At 31.8% G+C, this 16,006-nt stretch overlaps 2 protein-coding genes across 2 annotated transcripts in view; one reads left to right on the top strand and one right to left on the bottom strand.

Moving 5' to 3' along the window:
* Positions 1-8,005, top strand: part of LOC147079238 (lachesin-like) — a 63,732-nt gene extending 55,727 nt beyond the window's left edge. Inside the window, exons 4-7 of the mRNA XM_085949160.1 lie at positions 1,654-1,791; positions 2,633-2,782; positions 4,639-4,707; positions 6,549-8,005. Of these exons, the coding sequence (XP_085805286.1) occupies positions 1,654-1,791; positions 2,633-2,782; positions 4,639-4,707; positions 6,549-6,700 (509 nt within the window). The 3' untranslated portion in view covers positions 6,701-8,005. The remainder of the gene's footprint in view (positions 1-1,653; positions 1,792-2,632; positions 2,783-4,638; positions 4,708-6,548) is intronic.
* A 136-nt stretch (positions 8,006-8,141) lies between these two features.
* On the bottom strand, positions 8,142-14,669 carry LOC147079237 (RNA-binding motif protein, X-linked 2). Its single transcript, XM_085949168.1, has 5 exons — positions 14,462-14,669; positions 14,003-14,155; positions 12,378-12,507; positions 9,407-9,697; positions 8,142-8,421 (listed from the first exon to the last, which is right to left on the bottom strand). The coding sequence occupies exons 1-5, from the start codon at positions 14,473-14,475 to the stop codon at positions 8,254-8,256; spliced, it is 756 nt and encodes a 251-aa protein (XP_085805294.1). The 5' UTR covers positions 14,476-14,669; the 3' UTR covers positions 8,142-8,253.
* Between the last annotated feature and the right edge of the window lie 1,337 nt (positions 14,670-16,006).

Genomic DNA, 16,006 nt, shown 5'->3' with positions numbered 1-16,006 from the left:
TTTTGTATTCATGATCAATTTCTCATTCAGGTCTGCTTGTGGATTCACGAAATTCCTAGATTTTGCCGTGATTGGCAAAAGCGCACTGAATTCAGATTTACACGTCATGTAATTAGAATGTCGATCCGGAGTTCAAGTCTTGGGTACCTACATATCGAGTGATGTAGATACACCAAAACTAATCCAATGTCTTGCTTTCATATTGCATTTAAGAGCTCGGTTTGTTCTCAAATTAGAACAATCTTCATCATCTGACATTTTTGACAAATTTTACGAATTTTTCATTCTTCTGAAATATTCAAATTAAAAATATCCATTGAACGATTTTACAGTCTTCCGTGTAAAAAAGTGTCGCACCCCAGAACACCATCGTTTCGACTGACTCCATCACTCGGAATAAAGCTGATATACTTTTATAATTAATATATTATATAATATCTGCATTATTTGATGACAGAAACATAATATTTAATGTTGACATGCATTAATACTTCATTATTTTTTCTCCGCCTTCGTCAGGAAATCACAGTCTTTCCTATAGCTACTTTAAGACAGCGGTTAGTGATAAGTGGTTACATGTAAATTGTACGTAAAACATTTCACCGTGGCACAGTTCGCCGTGAGCTTTCTTATCGGAAAGAGATGACCGTATACTATACGGTCTCCAATTTTATTATATTCAATATGAACATTAATTCAATTTTCATAGCTGATTTTGATAAAATTCATGAATTATTCAAGAATAAAAACCTAACCTAACCTAACAAATAAACCAGTATTTCGGCTATTTTGTTTGCTGCTGGCTTCCTATTAAGTGTAAACCGACAAGAACCGTGTTTTATTTAGACATGAATATTATGTCAGTACTATACGACCCAAAGAGGTTGGACGGTCTTCGATATACGGCCAAATATTTCCGATACAACATTTCACGTTGAAGTGTGATACGGCGAACTGTATACGTACAAGTTTCCGGAAACGGTGAGAAGTACCTACCTACTATGATTATCTTAACACAATATCTTACAATGTTTTCATATTGTTATGCATTAACTAAATGTTATTGGATGCTTTACAAGGTTGTACCAAAAAACAATAAGCCTATTATTACATTTGCTTTCAAGATATCAGTTGAATAATAATGTATGGACAAACAACACCAATGCTGACATATTCTCAAACGGAAAAATCTTATATTATTATTGTGTATGCATAAAAAAACAGCTCATTGGAAAACAACAAATATCTTTCAGTTGCAGAAAAGCATGTACCTATTTATATCCCATCACCACAAAGGAAAATTCTGTTATGTTCTCTCGTCTTAATGTATATTATAGGATTACGCAATAGATAACCCATTCAAACGAATTTTGTATATACAATAATAATGTTACCTCCAACAAAAATAGTGTTCATTCAAATGGAAAAAAAGGTCTTCTATATTATATATCTTAATAATATAATATAAGATCTAGAAATCTTGCATAAAGCATCTGACAATCTAACGTTTTTTGACACCTCTCAGTTATACTAATGTATAGCAACCTAAATAGTGTATAGTGCATAATATTATTGTATATATCTGTAGGTACTAGGTACCCTAAGTACACTTACATAATATTATTATATTTGAATATTTTTTTATTGTTACAGTTCCACCTATGATTTGGATTCAGAACCAGCTTGTTGGAGCCATATTCGAAAGAAATTGCAGTTTAGAATGCCATTCTGAGGCATCACCAAAATCAATCAACTATTGGACCAGAGAAAAGGGAGAAATTATCACTGCAAGTAAGAAAAAAGTTAAATTAATTATTAAATAGCAGGTAGGTACTTGTAACGTCGACGATGGCCGAGTGGGTAACGTGTCGGCTTATAATGTCATAGATCCCGGGTTCGAATTCCGGGTTTGGCACCAAAATTCAAATGTTGTTTTTCAATGCATGTTTAAACCAGAGTATTGACCTATTAGGTTGAGCAAGTGGCTAACCGTGTCTCGTAAGAACAAAAATCTTTTAATAAAACCTCCACTCTGTGGAGATCCATGTTATGATCTTAGAATTAGACATGGTTTAAAATAGGTACTTGTCAATTAAACAGTAGATAGGTATTCTTAATGTATCTTAAAAATATATATGATCTTTGTAGCGTCGTATGGTCTTGTGGAATGTTGTTTTCATAAAAATGCAGTGTTCCAAACCATCTTGAACTACCTTTTTCCAAAAAACCATAAAAATCTCATTATTTCCTTTGTATTTCTTAGGATATTAATTATTTATTTTGTTGTTAGTTTAACAATATTAGTCTCCATTTTTTTTAAATTATTTGCCATTACAATAATATGAAAAGGAAAATCTATACATAAATAAAATAGTAAATTACGAAGATGTTTTTAAATGAAAATTTGAAACACCCTTAAATCGTATGCAATGGACTAAATCCGCAAGGAAGTTACTTGGGTTGTTAACTCAATAGCTAGAGCACTCACCCAGTAAGCGTAAGTTGTGTGTTTGAATCCCACTCTGTGAGAAATATTTTCTAGGTATTTGCTAGATACAGAATGTAGTAGATGCTAAATAAAGGTCATCGAGAATTGAAAAAATAAAATTAAATGGAAAAAATATTTTTTCAGATGAGAAATACAATCCAGTAGTGACAGAAAATGGATACAAGTTGGTGATGAAACTCCAGATAAATGAAGTAAGCCCAGAAGACCTCGGAATGTACAAGTGTATTTCCAAAAACTCTCTGGGTGACACAGATGGCAGTATAAAAGTATATGGTATGTTATCACTATAAATTGTTTAATTATTTGAAGATGGTACGTGTTGATGAAGTTACTGCTACTTCCTAAAAAAAGTATCTCTCCTTAAGGGATAATGTCCAGAACCAACTCCTGACTGTCTTAGTGCAATATAATCAGTTAGCAGCAAATTTAGCTAAAAAGCAAAGTTTCTACAAAATTTTATTGCTAAAAATGTCTTCTTTGTGTAATTCTAGCTGTAAGTTCCGTTAAGATTCATTTAAAATAAATTTATTTAGAATTAATTTCAGATAAAATATTATAATACCCATGGCCCCCACATCCTGAAGCGGGCCCCGAGGCTAGGATTTTTGGCGGGCCCCCCTACCTATCACTAAAGGTAAAGGCAGTGTGACGCGCTAAATTACATTGTTGTTTTTATTTAATAAAACGCAATTTTTTTAAAGTACTTATTCCACTTTAATTAATATATTAGGACCGGTTTCGTCCGCCTCAGTGGGACATTTTCAACATACATTACCGTTTTCCATGGTGTACGCAGTAAAATTAAGGTGTATTTTCAGCGATTTTTTTGTATTTTTAATATGTACCTACATCCATTTGAATTATGGAGTTATCGAGTATCGGCACACAGTTAAATATTGCATCGTTCAATCACATATTTTAATTATTAATAATTATTGAAGTAAAATAGTGCCGCAGGTGACTTTTTTTACTATTAGAGCAAATTTGTGGTGTTTATTAATCTTACTTAGCTGGTCGACTCGTCACGCCGGGCCCTTCCTGAGCCCGGGCCCCTAGGCTAGAGCCCTATCAGCCCCCTCCTTGTGGGGGCCATGATAATACCACTCGATAAGACAGCAGATAGTGAGCCATTTTCGGGAAGCACAGAGAACGCCAGCTAGCTAGGCATCAGTTAAAGAGAGTGTTGTCATGCTTTGTATCGGAACCAGCAAAATAATTGACAGTGCTCACCATTCGACAGGGTGGGCCGTATCATATTTTTAATTTTCTATATTTGCATTCAAAATTATTATAACATGCTATATTGACACTAAACTTCTACCATCAATAAACACGCTGTTCTCTGCCTGAACTGAACGACCATGCTTGAGGACCACAAGCCCACTGCAATTATTACCAAAGGGGCCATTCAGGCCATCACAGTACTCTATGCGCTGTACAATAACACCTATACTGTCTCATGCATAAAAGTGAGTGAATGAATGAATCCGTTGGCCAGGCCATGTCTTGAAATGGATGGATAATACCCAACTACCCAAGAGGCTCGTCTGCAATAGACTTGGACAATAGGGGTTAGGAGACCTAAATTCAAGTGGTTGGACTGTGTAGAAAGAACTAGACAGAGGAGAGTAGAGATAATTCTTAATGGTCGACCAGACCCACACTATGTTAATGTGTAATAAAAATAAATTATTCTATTTAGTAGGTAATATTACGTTTTTTTTATATTACCTATTTATTACATAACCAATCTGCTTAGATTTGCTACGCATCTTGAAAATTTCCATAGTTTTTTTAATTATTTTTCCAATGGATCAAGAAAATGATTCATTTTTATTTAAACCAATTGAGATCATTCGTATCCTTTGCCTTATTACTGAGAATGGTGGTCACTGAAATTACAGGTGTTGACAATAATTTTCCCTATATGGAGCGATCATATGCTGATCTAGTTCTAGTTACTGCAGTCATTCTTAACTAAGTCGTTTTCTTGATGATGTCGTTCCATCTGGAAGGTGCATGCAAATGTAATGTTCTTCCTTCAACGCCAGCAGTGATCAGCCTTCTCTCCAGACAACAGCTTAATTCCATAACTAGAAACTTAGGTTTTGATTATTAATTTGTTTCAGGAATTCCATTTACGACAGTACCTCCAACGACTACTACCACTACAGTAGCCACAACTGTGGTCACTAAAGGTAATTTAAAATTATAATTACAATTATTTATGAATTTTCAATAATTATTTAAGTAGTTATGTACTGACATACTCTGTTGTGGATTATTCAGTAACAGAACCTCCAAGTTGAATTTTTATTGATAAAATTGAGAATAACAATAACTTGGCATAGCCACAGACAAGTCAGGTGTCCGGAGACATAGTTTTGAATTTGTTTACTACTATAATATATATGTACCATATTATAAGAAAGAGTCGATAGTTTGGACAGGAAACTAGAAAAAGCGGGAGAAGTGCCAACAGAGCAAGACAAGGCGATACAACAATCATGATCTAAATACTGTCCGTCGCGACGGCCCAATCATAGAGAATAAATACATTAACCCCATCTGCATCCTGCATGTGAAAAAAAATCAGATCTGCATACTTAAATTATTAATCAGTACCACTATATCATGGTATTTTGTACAGATTTTATAGTATTTGACAAAGTAATTGTAGAAGTGAAGTAAAGTAACACGAGATAGCTCTGGTCACCTATATTTTTAATAACCTGAGGTGCAAGGTTAGCGGGCATTCTTGATACTGTTGCCAATCGTCCATAGTGTGTCATCAAAACATTCCTGAGTGAAATGTGTGAGTATGCAAAAGATTTGGATTTTGGATTCCTACTGATTCAAGAACACCGCATGACTTGTTAAAATGTTATTTACATATTAGTGATTTATAAAGTACGGCAAAGGGACATCCAAGGGAAGTTATGACAATAGCATGAAGGACGGCATGTCCTGCAGTTCTACGTAACACCATAGCACCTATTCGTTATATTTCTAGTTCAGAGATAACCCCATACGGTTACAAATTTATTCTTTGTGCAAATCAGTTATCTAAAATAACCAGTAGAAGGTGTTAGGTGAAACTTGAAGTTGGTACACATATTTCTTCCTTCGTATACCTATTTATAGTCGTGCTGTGCAAACTGTTTCATACAAACATGTGCCTGCGAATTTATTGAAATCTTTTAACGTTATCACAGGTCGCAGGCTTATCTAACTAACACGGCCGACAGAGGTGATGTTAATAAATATTATTTTTGATGTTTCCTAGCCCCGAGATACTTGATGATATGATTGGAATACATCATAGCATATTTATAACAATTTTTCACAATTTCAGAGTTAAATGTACTAGATCTGCTAGAGGGTTTTGGCTTATAATCTCTTTGGCTCCAAACCTACCAGAGCCTAATACTTATATACCACATACTTCGAAATCTTATTTAGGTATGGTCCCAATATTGAAGCTCGATTTGATATAAATAAAAGTTATACACATTTATATTTTTATAAAAATCAATGTTTTTTAAAATAAATATAAAAAATATTAAAACTATGAATTAGTCAAAAATCTCTAAAACAAAATATACAAAACTCAATAAACTAAATTTGAATAATAAATATGACCATAAAATATAATATGTAATAATAAGATGGGATCTTTTGATTCACATTTAGTAACATTTTTTTGCAATTATTGTAAGTTTATCTTATTTTAATATTTTCAGATACAAATTTATTAAAATACAGTTTAAATTGTAAGTTATCAAAAAAATGTCTCAAATTACAAGCTTAGTATTTTTCTGTTAGGTGCAGTAGGTAGTATAGTACCTATGGTAGAGGTATCGCCTTAAGGACATCACTGTGTAACATCCACTTAAAATGTACTATAGCTAGTATAATACTCTACGTCTTATCTGAATGTTATTGAAAAGTTCTTAACTCCCACTAATATTTTATACTATCTTCTGTGAAATCAAATGAAAAATACTTGTATAAAGTGTGTTTTTTTTTTATTTTTTAGTGCCGAAAAAACTTGTAAAGAGCCGACACAATACGATCGCAAACATGCCGACAACGGTTCCTGAATTCAAAAATATAACAACAAGTGAACCAATCGTTAAAAACGTTAAAGGTACAGTACACAATACTGTTAATTCTGTGGTGTTTGGGTAAAACTATGAATGTAAATCGAAAATATTTAATTCACAGGAGAGCACTTTTTAAAGATACGCAAGTTTGTGTTCCTGTTACATAAATAGTGGTCCTGTATAAAATTTTAGTTAAATAACTCAAACATAAATACATTCGGATCAACATAAAATTCTTTTCCCAACATATTTGAATTGGAACATAATAAATCAATTAATGCTCAATGTGACAAGATATGATTAGTGACATACATAAGTACACAGTATTTAACATATTAAAATTTAGTAACGATTTTTGTACTTTTACCTCAAAGTAGAGAGAAAAAATGCAATCAAAAGGTATGTAAAGCTCATTGCAAGCTCGAAGTGTGAACTTTGAATATCCATCTTTGAATAATGACTTAACTTTATCATTTTTCATTGTAGGGCAACCATTCTTTTATCAACATGTAGACAAAAAAAAGATAAGAATGCTCACATTCATAACTCATTTCCGTAGAAAAACAAACACCCAACCTTTTGTATATGAATGTGTTCTAATTTGTATGTATATTTATAATGATAAATATGTCTAAAATGTATTTTTTTCTATTTTTCAGAAGCCAGTGGCACGGTTAGTTTAATAGACTGGTCACAGAGGAAAGCAGCTGCTTCAAACATATCATCCCATTTATCGCTAAGTGAAATTCTAATTGTTTTGTTTTATACTTATTTTAACTATGTGCTATATCTGTATGCAAATAGGTTGTGATATTACTATTTAGCATTGTAATTAAATAATTACCGTTGCATTGTATAAAGTTACCGCTTCATTCTGTACCATATTATGATATGTAATATTAAAAAAATATTTATTAAGACTTTATGTGTTTTATTTAGGAAAGATTCATTTTTACATCCTTGAAGAATGATATAATATCATCACGCACTCTCTAATATATAAGAGTGATATTTGTTAGTACAAATATTATATTATATAGCCGAGTAGACTTCCATAATAGTGAAGACTTGTCCATACACATTGAACATAATATATACCTACCTACCCTAGTTCTATACGGAAACAACTCAAAATTTTAATTAAAGGTTTTTTGTTAATGAATTCTATGAAGAAAAATCATGCTGTTTTATAATCCAGTAAAAAAGTTTTTTTTTTTCAAATGCAACTTATTTAATTGTAAAATATTGAGTACCTATTGTTGAATTCTATTAGACTGAATTAAGAAAAAATACATTCCCTAAAAGGTTTTTAAATCTCAATGAGAATTTGTGCCAAAAATTTTAAATGCTAATGCATATCATAGAACAAGGTTTTTTAGTTATATCCAAATTGAACTGGAGTGTCGAATGGCAATGCCTACAGAAGAGATATCAAAACCGCACACATTTTTGATAACTGATAGCAATTAAAAAAGTATTTTTCCTTTACAGCAAGTTAACGAGATGACGATATAATAATAAAAATGTTTTTAGAAAAAGATACAGTAATTTATTTAACAAATTAAAGAACATGAGTCAAATTCATACAAAATATTACAAGACTAAATCAATAGATGTAAAAAATGTTTTATTTTAAAATTACCGATGCTTTTTCTTTCGTTTATGCCTTCTTTCTTCTTCACTATCGCTCGATGGTGAGTCAGAATCAGATTCGCTTGCTGAACTACTCTCACTGCTGCTGGAAGATTGTTTTCTTTTCTTTTTCTTGGATCTCTTTTCTTTTTTGACCTTACTACGTATTTTGTCCTAAAAATAGCAAACACCATTATTATGAGTCATCCAAATTAATTGCATAATAATTATTCTTCTTAACAAAGAATAAAAACATGATTAATATTCTCTTATCTAATTATATAAGTATCTATGTATATAAAAACACGTGAAGGTGAAATTTTTATTTACAACGTTTTTCTTAGGTCGTATTCTTATTTGTCCGGTACAAATCTTGCAATCGATTTTTAACTACATTCCCGACTAGCTAGACATTTGAAACTTTTAGACTTTTAACAGAACACAATGTCAATGCATTTTTTTAATACTTTTAGCCATCTTTAAGTAGAATTGAATTCATTTTTAGTTAATTCTGTTTTGTATGAAAAGTTATTTCGATACCATTATTGGTTGCTAGGAGGTCCTAGCAACTAAATTATTAAATAATATATACGTGGGTTACTATGGAAAACAATATGAAATGACATTTCATTATTCAGTATTTCTATCAAGTACAAATTTTTTTGATCGTTTAAGCTAGTCAAGTCAAGTTTCTATGATTCAACAGAAAATTTAAAAACGTTGTATATAAAAAGTTCTTTTTATCTTGTAATTATTTTGTATTGAAGTTGTTAGGAAACATTAATATTTTTAAATACAACATATTAATATAAAATAAACATATTAATATTTTTCTCTGGAATATATAAATAAACACGTATTGACAGAGAGTTCGTCTCTGAAGGCATGGTTCACATATTTGAATCCCGAATCTGGCACATTCACAATATATTAATTCAACATCCATTCGCTGTACAAAAGGACCCGACAGATTTAGCAAATGACTAACAAGCATTCATCAAAAAGGCCTAAAAGGCATTAAGAGCGATAATGATAATTTACCACCATTTATCACTACATACCTATTCCATAAAAAAAATTTGAATGTTGTCAAATGGTATGTAATTAATTTCTAGGTATATCATATAGACAGGTAATGATAAAGAAAATATATATTTACCAAATCTTTATTCTTTTTATGTTTCTTTTTTGACTTTTTACTGTCAGATCCACTGTCTTTTGGTTCAGTTTTAACAGGTCCAATAGGCAACCGCGGTGGAAGTCTCACACCTCCGACGATGAGGTCTTCGGTTTTTATTTGCGGTTCTATGGCAGACGGAAGGACTTTAGCTTGCGGCGCACATCCTTCTTCACGCAGCAGTCTCGTCTCATCGTCAATCGGATTCTTCTTCCCTTCCTTGGGAGCCTTGTAATTCTCAACATGATCAACTCGTAATGTTCTACCTAATAACTGAAAAATAATAATAAATAATATTTTTACATAATTATAATACATAATATTATATTAGCTCATTAGAGGAAGGTTTTTGCAGTTGGCAGTTGGTCTCATAAACAAAGTAGAAAGTTAAAATTTGGCAAATTGTTTTGCTCAACTTTAATATAAATCACAACTATTATTTATTCAATTATTACTTGATGGAAAGATAGTGCATGAGAAATAACAAATACTATGTTATGTAAAAAACAAATAATATACTACCTATTTCCATAATTATAACAATACCAATGTCATTTAATTAAGAATGTCCTTAGGACGAAACCGATCTTATTATACATAAAATTGTGGACATAAGTATGTTAAGTACATGAAAAATATAAATAACAAAATTTAGTGTAAGTTATTTTTTATAAATCATAACTGATAAACACTACGATTTACGATGTTTTAAATAGTTAGCAAAATAGACCTAAAATAGCATATAAAAAAAGAACAATGGATGTGTTATTTGGGCCATTACAGTAAAAACTTACATATTCATATGTATTAGGATTTTTTTTTTTTAATAAATTCAGAGTGAAAACAATGGTTAGATTAAATTGTCTAATATGCCTGCAGTTTAAACTAAAAATAATTCTGATATTTTTATGAAGGCAAATCTATTTGCATAATATTATGCAACGTCTTGCAGTCTAAAAAGTTAGTGTAGGTAAAAATATAAACAAAAACATGGAAGTTGGAATTCCATTTGCAATCTGCATAAGAAAGAATCGAAAAAGAACCAAATTATTATTTAAGCCTTACTCAAAGAAATTTACCGACTCAATATTAGTAACCCACCTAGGTGCAAAAATGGCGCACAAGGATAATAGCAATAAAATAATTGAAAAGGTAGGTGAGCAGTAAAATAACTTAGAGGTAAATACCGTAACAAAGCACTCTCTTGTAAGAGAGTGTAAGAGAAATAATTTGGCTCGGGTATGCCACGAGTAAACTTTGTCACAATGAACCAGCTAATTCAGGATACGATCCACTTAATCGTGAAACGAGCAGAGCAAGGAGACTCAAAAGGGTATGAAATCTAGGATGGGTATAGATTCAGGAAAGGTTGTGGAAACGATCGCCATGATGCTGAACCTGTTCATCCCGCATGTTTCTAAAAGAATCAGAACAACTACCCATCAATATAAATTTGCGGGTGCCACCATTTTTAGCCTTTCATCATAAATAGAACAAGGTATAAAATAAGAAATAAAAGAATTAGTACATTAAAGTCCAAAAAATGGCGTATGTTAGAACAAATATGTTATACAACACCACATCACACAATCATTTTTTAGACGGAGAACGAACGTAAACTCTATTAATTTAGTCATGAATTATCTTGTGGATGGCAAGAACTAGAATAGTAAGAAATTAAAATAACGTTATTAATGTTGATACAAGGTTACCAAGCCATGTTGGAGTGAAGTCCTGCAATATGCAGATGCTGCATGCTGCAAATATTGGTTATTTTTGTCTGTTTTGTCCACATACTCACTAATAATTCGATCGGTTAACCGTGAAAAATTACCTGGTTGTTTGTGGTCAAACTGTTTTATATAACTGGACAAGCTAACCCTTCTCTGCCTCCTACGTGATAACGTTGCTGCACCCTGTAGTGGGGCCGACTGGGCGGTACTGTATGCGACATCTGAGTGAAAATACATTCGGATGCCCACGGGCCGCATTATAAATTAAAATATCTCATATGTGAAATTTACAGTGCCATCTACCGAGCAACTATCATTTTTATTAATATCTTTGACTATTTTGCTAACATACCTAGCCACTTTAATATTGAAAATTTTTATATAATATGATTGTACCCTGGTATCAGTCAATGGATCTTACATAATACACAGTGTGACATAGTTCAAATTTTAGTTAACGTTTGTTTCCTCAATCTATTCAGGGTTGCCAAGGTAAAAACTGGTTGAAAAGTGCTAAAGATCCATGAAATTTACATTAAATGTGAATTGGCATATTAAAATAAAATTTATATAAGAGTGCGAGGACCCACGTCATACTTCCATTCGCTGGATCAACTCCGGCTGATGATAGTGATGACATTGTGGTAGTTTAGAAAAACATTATAATTTTGAGTGAAATATATCCCTTCATGTCTTACATTGACTCATACCTTTCCCTCTTTTTCACCCATTATCAGTGGCTCTTGTGACGGGCTGCCCTGGACGTCAATTTGATATTCATACTAAATGCAATCTCCTGACAGCTAATGGCTCATTGACCGTTACCAACTTACTAATCAGAAACATATTCACAGCATTCTCATAGATAGAAATCAAATACTTACAATAAAATTAAGTGTCCAGTAATTAATTATGTTATTAACCCAATGCGTAGGGGCCCTTTTAATTAATTTTGTAATTAACGTGTTAATTTGCATTTGAAAAGTAATTAGCAAAAACACAATTTTGTGCGGCCCATAAGCATTGTGTTAATATTACCCATTTCTTTAATAAACCTAGTAATATTAAAAATACTTAGGTATATCTTGGAAAAAACGTATAAAGGTAAAAGTAAGTCTGAAAACTCATTAAACTGTAAGTATACTTACTATGTACAGACGGTATCATATTAGAGCGATAATAAAATATAGAAAAGGAAAATAAATAACTCAAAAACTTACTTTAATCCCATTTAAATTATCGACAGCAAGTATTGTGGACCTCTGATCTTCATAGCATAAGAAACAAAAGCCTTTTTGTTTACCAGAATCTTTGTCTCTCACTAAGTTTATATTGACAACTTCACCATATCTAGAATAGAAAAAATGTTTTCTTATGAGTAGGTACTTGCTAGGAATTACAATCACGGACAGAATTAAAATCGTGGAATTGGATGTAATTTTTTCCACTACTACTCAGAAAATGAATGTAGGTGGTATATGGACTTAAATCACAATTGTTTTATATTTTGAAATAGCCATATTCCTTTAATTACATTTAAGTCACAAAAAACATGAAAATTATATGAAAGATAATCCTAAAAAATTGGGATTGTAAACCCAAATACATGGATAGGGAACTTTTTCATGTTGGAAGTTCAAATTAAGCTAGTTGTAACCTAATATAGCCGCATATGAGAAATTTCAATTAGAAGCATTTCAACATGTACATTATTGTGTAAGAATCCAACTAGGTACATACTATTATTATGTAGTAATATTTTTTTTAATTTACTAACATAAAATTTACCAACTGAATAATCTTTTTTATAAAACTATCAAGTACCTAAATGAAAAAACCTCAAGAATTCTTAATATTCTGAAATACGTTCCCAAAATATTTCATTAAATAGGAATTTAAAGCTGTACTTAAACTATTGTATATCACTTCCATTTCTTATCGTTCCACATTAAAAAATGTTGTTACAGTACACTTTCAGTAATCCGTCCGTTATCCATAATCAATGATCCGACAACTACTATAATCCGCCGTTATTTTTACTAGTTGAAAGCACAAAATCAAGCTCTATAATTCGCCGGTATTCGATTGTCAAATTCAGTAGTCCGCTGCGTACAAGTATACAACGCAGATGAGACGGGTTTATTTTGGAAACTTCTCCTTCGTAAAACGTATGTTCATCGCAAAGAAAGTAATGTACTAAGGACCGCATCACAAATATGCCGTCTCCAATGTAACCGAGACACACAAAATGAAGCTTTTGTTCGTAGGGAAAGCCAGAAATCCTAAGCCATTCAAGAATATCTGCCTCACTGAACAATTGGTTATGTCAAGTGATTTTCTGTTTAATATTTAGTTAACAAACTTAGTTTATAATTATGTATAATTTAGTAAATACTTGATTTTGATTATAAATAAAACAGTAATTTGCTTGTACAAATTTCTCAAAAAAAAACTATTTTTACGAAATACCTGTTATAGTTTTTACCATATTTTCCACTATAATTCGCCGCTTTCACTAATTGGACACTTGTCTGGTTTTTGGGGTGGCGGATTACCGAGAGAGTACTGTATAACCTGTACTCTGTTTTGTATTATGGGAGCTAGGATCAAAAATGCTAATATACCATTTGAATACCAATTAAAACATATATATTTAAAGCCGATAACCTAATAGGTTGAGCAAGTGGCTGACTTCCATTTCTCGTAAAAATAAAATCTGTTAATACAAACCTCCACCCTGTGGAGGCCCATATGATCCTATTAGGATTGGACATGGTCGAAAGAAAGAAGAATTTTATTAAAATGTCATAAATATCACTATGTATATTATTGTTATAACACTTACTGTGAAAAGACACAGATAATATCTCCTTCTGTGAGGTCATACGGAAGGCCGCCAATGAATAGCCAAGCACTGTCCTTGTATTGGTCATGCCATGAAGACTTTCCACCAAGTTTTAAATCTTGTTCGCTCAATTTTTTGATGTTTTTCACATTTCTGAAATTAATAAAGATTAGATAGGTAAGTAAATAAGTACAAGACATTTTAAAATAACTATAATGTATAATATCACTTGGTTAGAGTAAAGATACAGTATCTACTCTATATAGCTTTTTGGTCGAAGAGCTTTGAGACAACAAAAACGATATGGCTCTATCGTTGTCTTAGTTTAATATTAGTAATTACAATTTGAAAAATATTACCCTTGTTCAGCAATATCATCGTATCATAATAACCAAAATAGTGAAGGTAAGTAAATAATTTCCAAAAAACTCACATAAAACTAGCAATACATTTACTTACGTCATAGGATTCATTTTACGGCGTTGGTTTTACTTATTTCATTGGTAGGAGGTAGGCAAATATGAAGTATCTGCATAAAAAACATGGATTAATATTATGAGAATTAAACCGCAGAAGTTTGAGGTTATACAAAACAACACAATGCAAAGAATGACAGAAGGGGTTTTAGTGTTGCCCTTGGCAAGTATGTCTATGCCCAAAAACTACTACTTAAAAATAACTCCTTGTTAAATTACAAAACTAAACAACTTTAGTAAAAAATATTCTGTGTTTATATTAGAGATAAATACAACTAACAATCAACGAATTTCTTTATATATTTTACAATTGAAATTAAGTGATATTTCAGTAAAACCGTGCCTAGTTCAAATAATTTTAGTTAATACACAGTCAAACTCCTATGTTTCCTTATGCTAAAAAAAACCGCACAGTAATATCAATAGTAGGTTTAATTATTGTTTCATAACATTGATAATACAAAAGCACTGTCTGCCAAGTTTCTCTGTTTCCGATAGAGAACAGCCTATTACTATTAATTATTAGGAAGGTGTGTTCCAGGCAAAGAGATGAGTCCAATCTTTTTGGTTCCAGGAATGGTTCCAGGTAATCAAATCAAACTGAATCAAACAAATCAAACCGGGCGATTAGATCTCTGATCATTTGGCAGAAATTTTGTGGGAACGCGATTCTGACAACTAATAATTAGCTTAGCCAGTACCAAAAATGAATTCAATAATTTATTTGTCTCTAAAACAACAACACATTTATTGAAATGTCAACTTGTGACTTGACGACAATCAAAATATAAATTGATAATAATCGATTGGCAGTATTAAAAATTAATTAGATAGGTAACAAAACCGGACCATTCAGCTTAGAATCCATTACAAGATATGAATAAAATGAAAATAAATTGTTGGTCTGACATGACAATAATATTATGATGATATTAAATCGCTTTGCATAGAAAATATGACTGGAATTATGTGATAATAAGATCAAAAGCGGTTTCCCGTTCGTACCTATATCATGGTTACCTACTTATGAGGGCTATGAGGTATTGATTACTAAGCTATAATATATCCAATTCATTTGAACTCCTGTGTAAAAAAATGTCTAAGATATTAATACGAACATTTTCACGAAATACCTATAAAATTTGAAGAATAATATCGCCATACTTATCATTTCGATTATTCCTAATCCTAAATTATCATCTTTAGGTTAGGTTCCGTCTGGACAGTTATCACTTTAACAGAACGTCAGACTGAGAAGTGGTTTCATTTCATTTCATACCAAACCACTTCTGACGATCAGAGAAGTTTAAAGTTTCTGGAACGGTAAACAAAACGTCAAATCTCAAACTGTTGTTTCCTGTTTACTTTGTACGCATGCGCATTGGGCCAATTTATGAAACGTCAAACGATTGGAAACTTCACTGGAACGTACCTATTATTACAATAAAATACTTCATTATGCGGGTAACACCATCGTCAGCCCGCGCTGTCAAAACAAAAGTGTATTAGTCTATGGTTATTGGTAAAA

The sequence above is a fragment of the Rhyacophila brunnea genome, unplaced genomic scaffold (genome assembly GCF_057557595.1).
Source record: "Rhyacophila brunnea isolate RB1 unplaced genomic scaffold, BYU_Rbru_1.0 scaffold_10, whole genome shotgun sequence".
NCBI lineage: Eukaryota > Metazoa > Arthropoda > Insecta > Trichoptera > Rhyacophilidae > Rhyacophila > Rhyacophila brunnea.
This window is presented reverse-complemented; position numbering and strand designations above follow the sequence as displayed.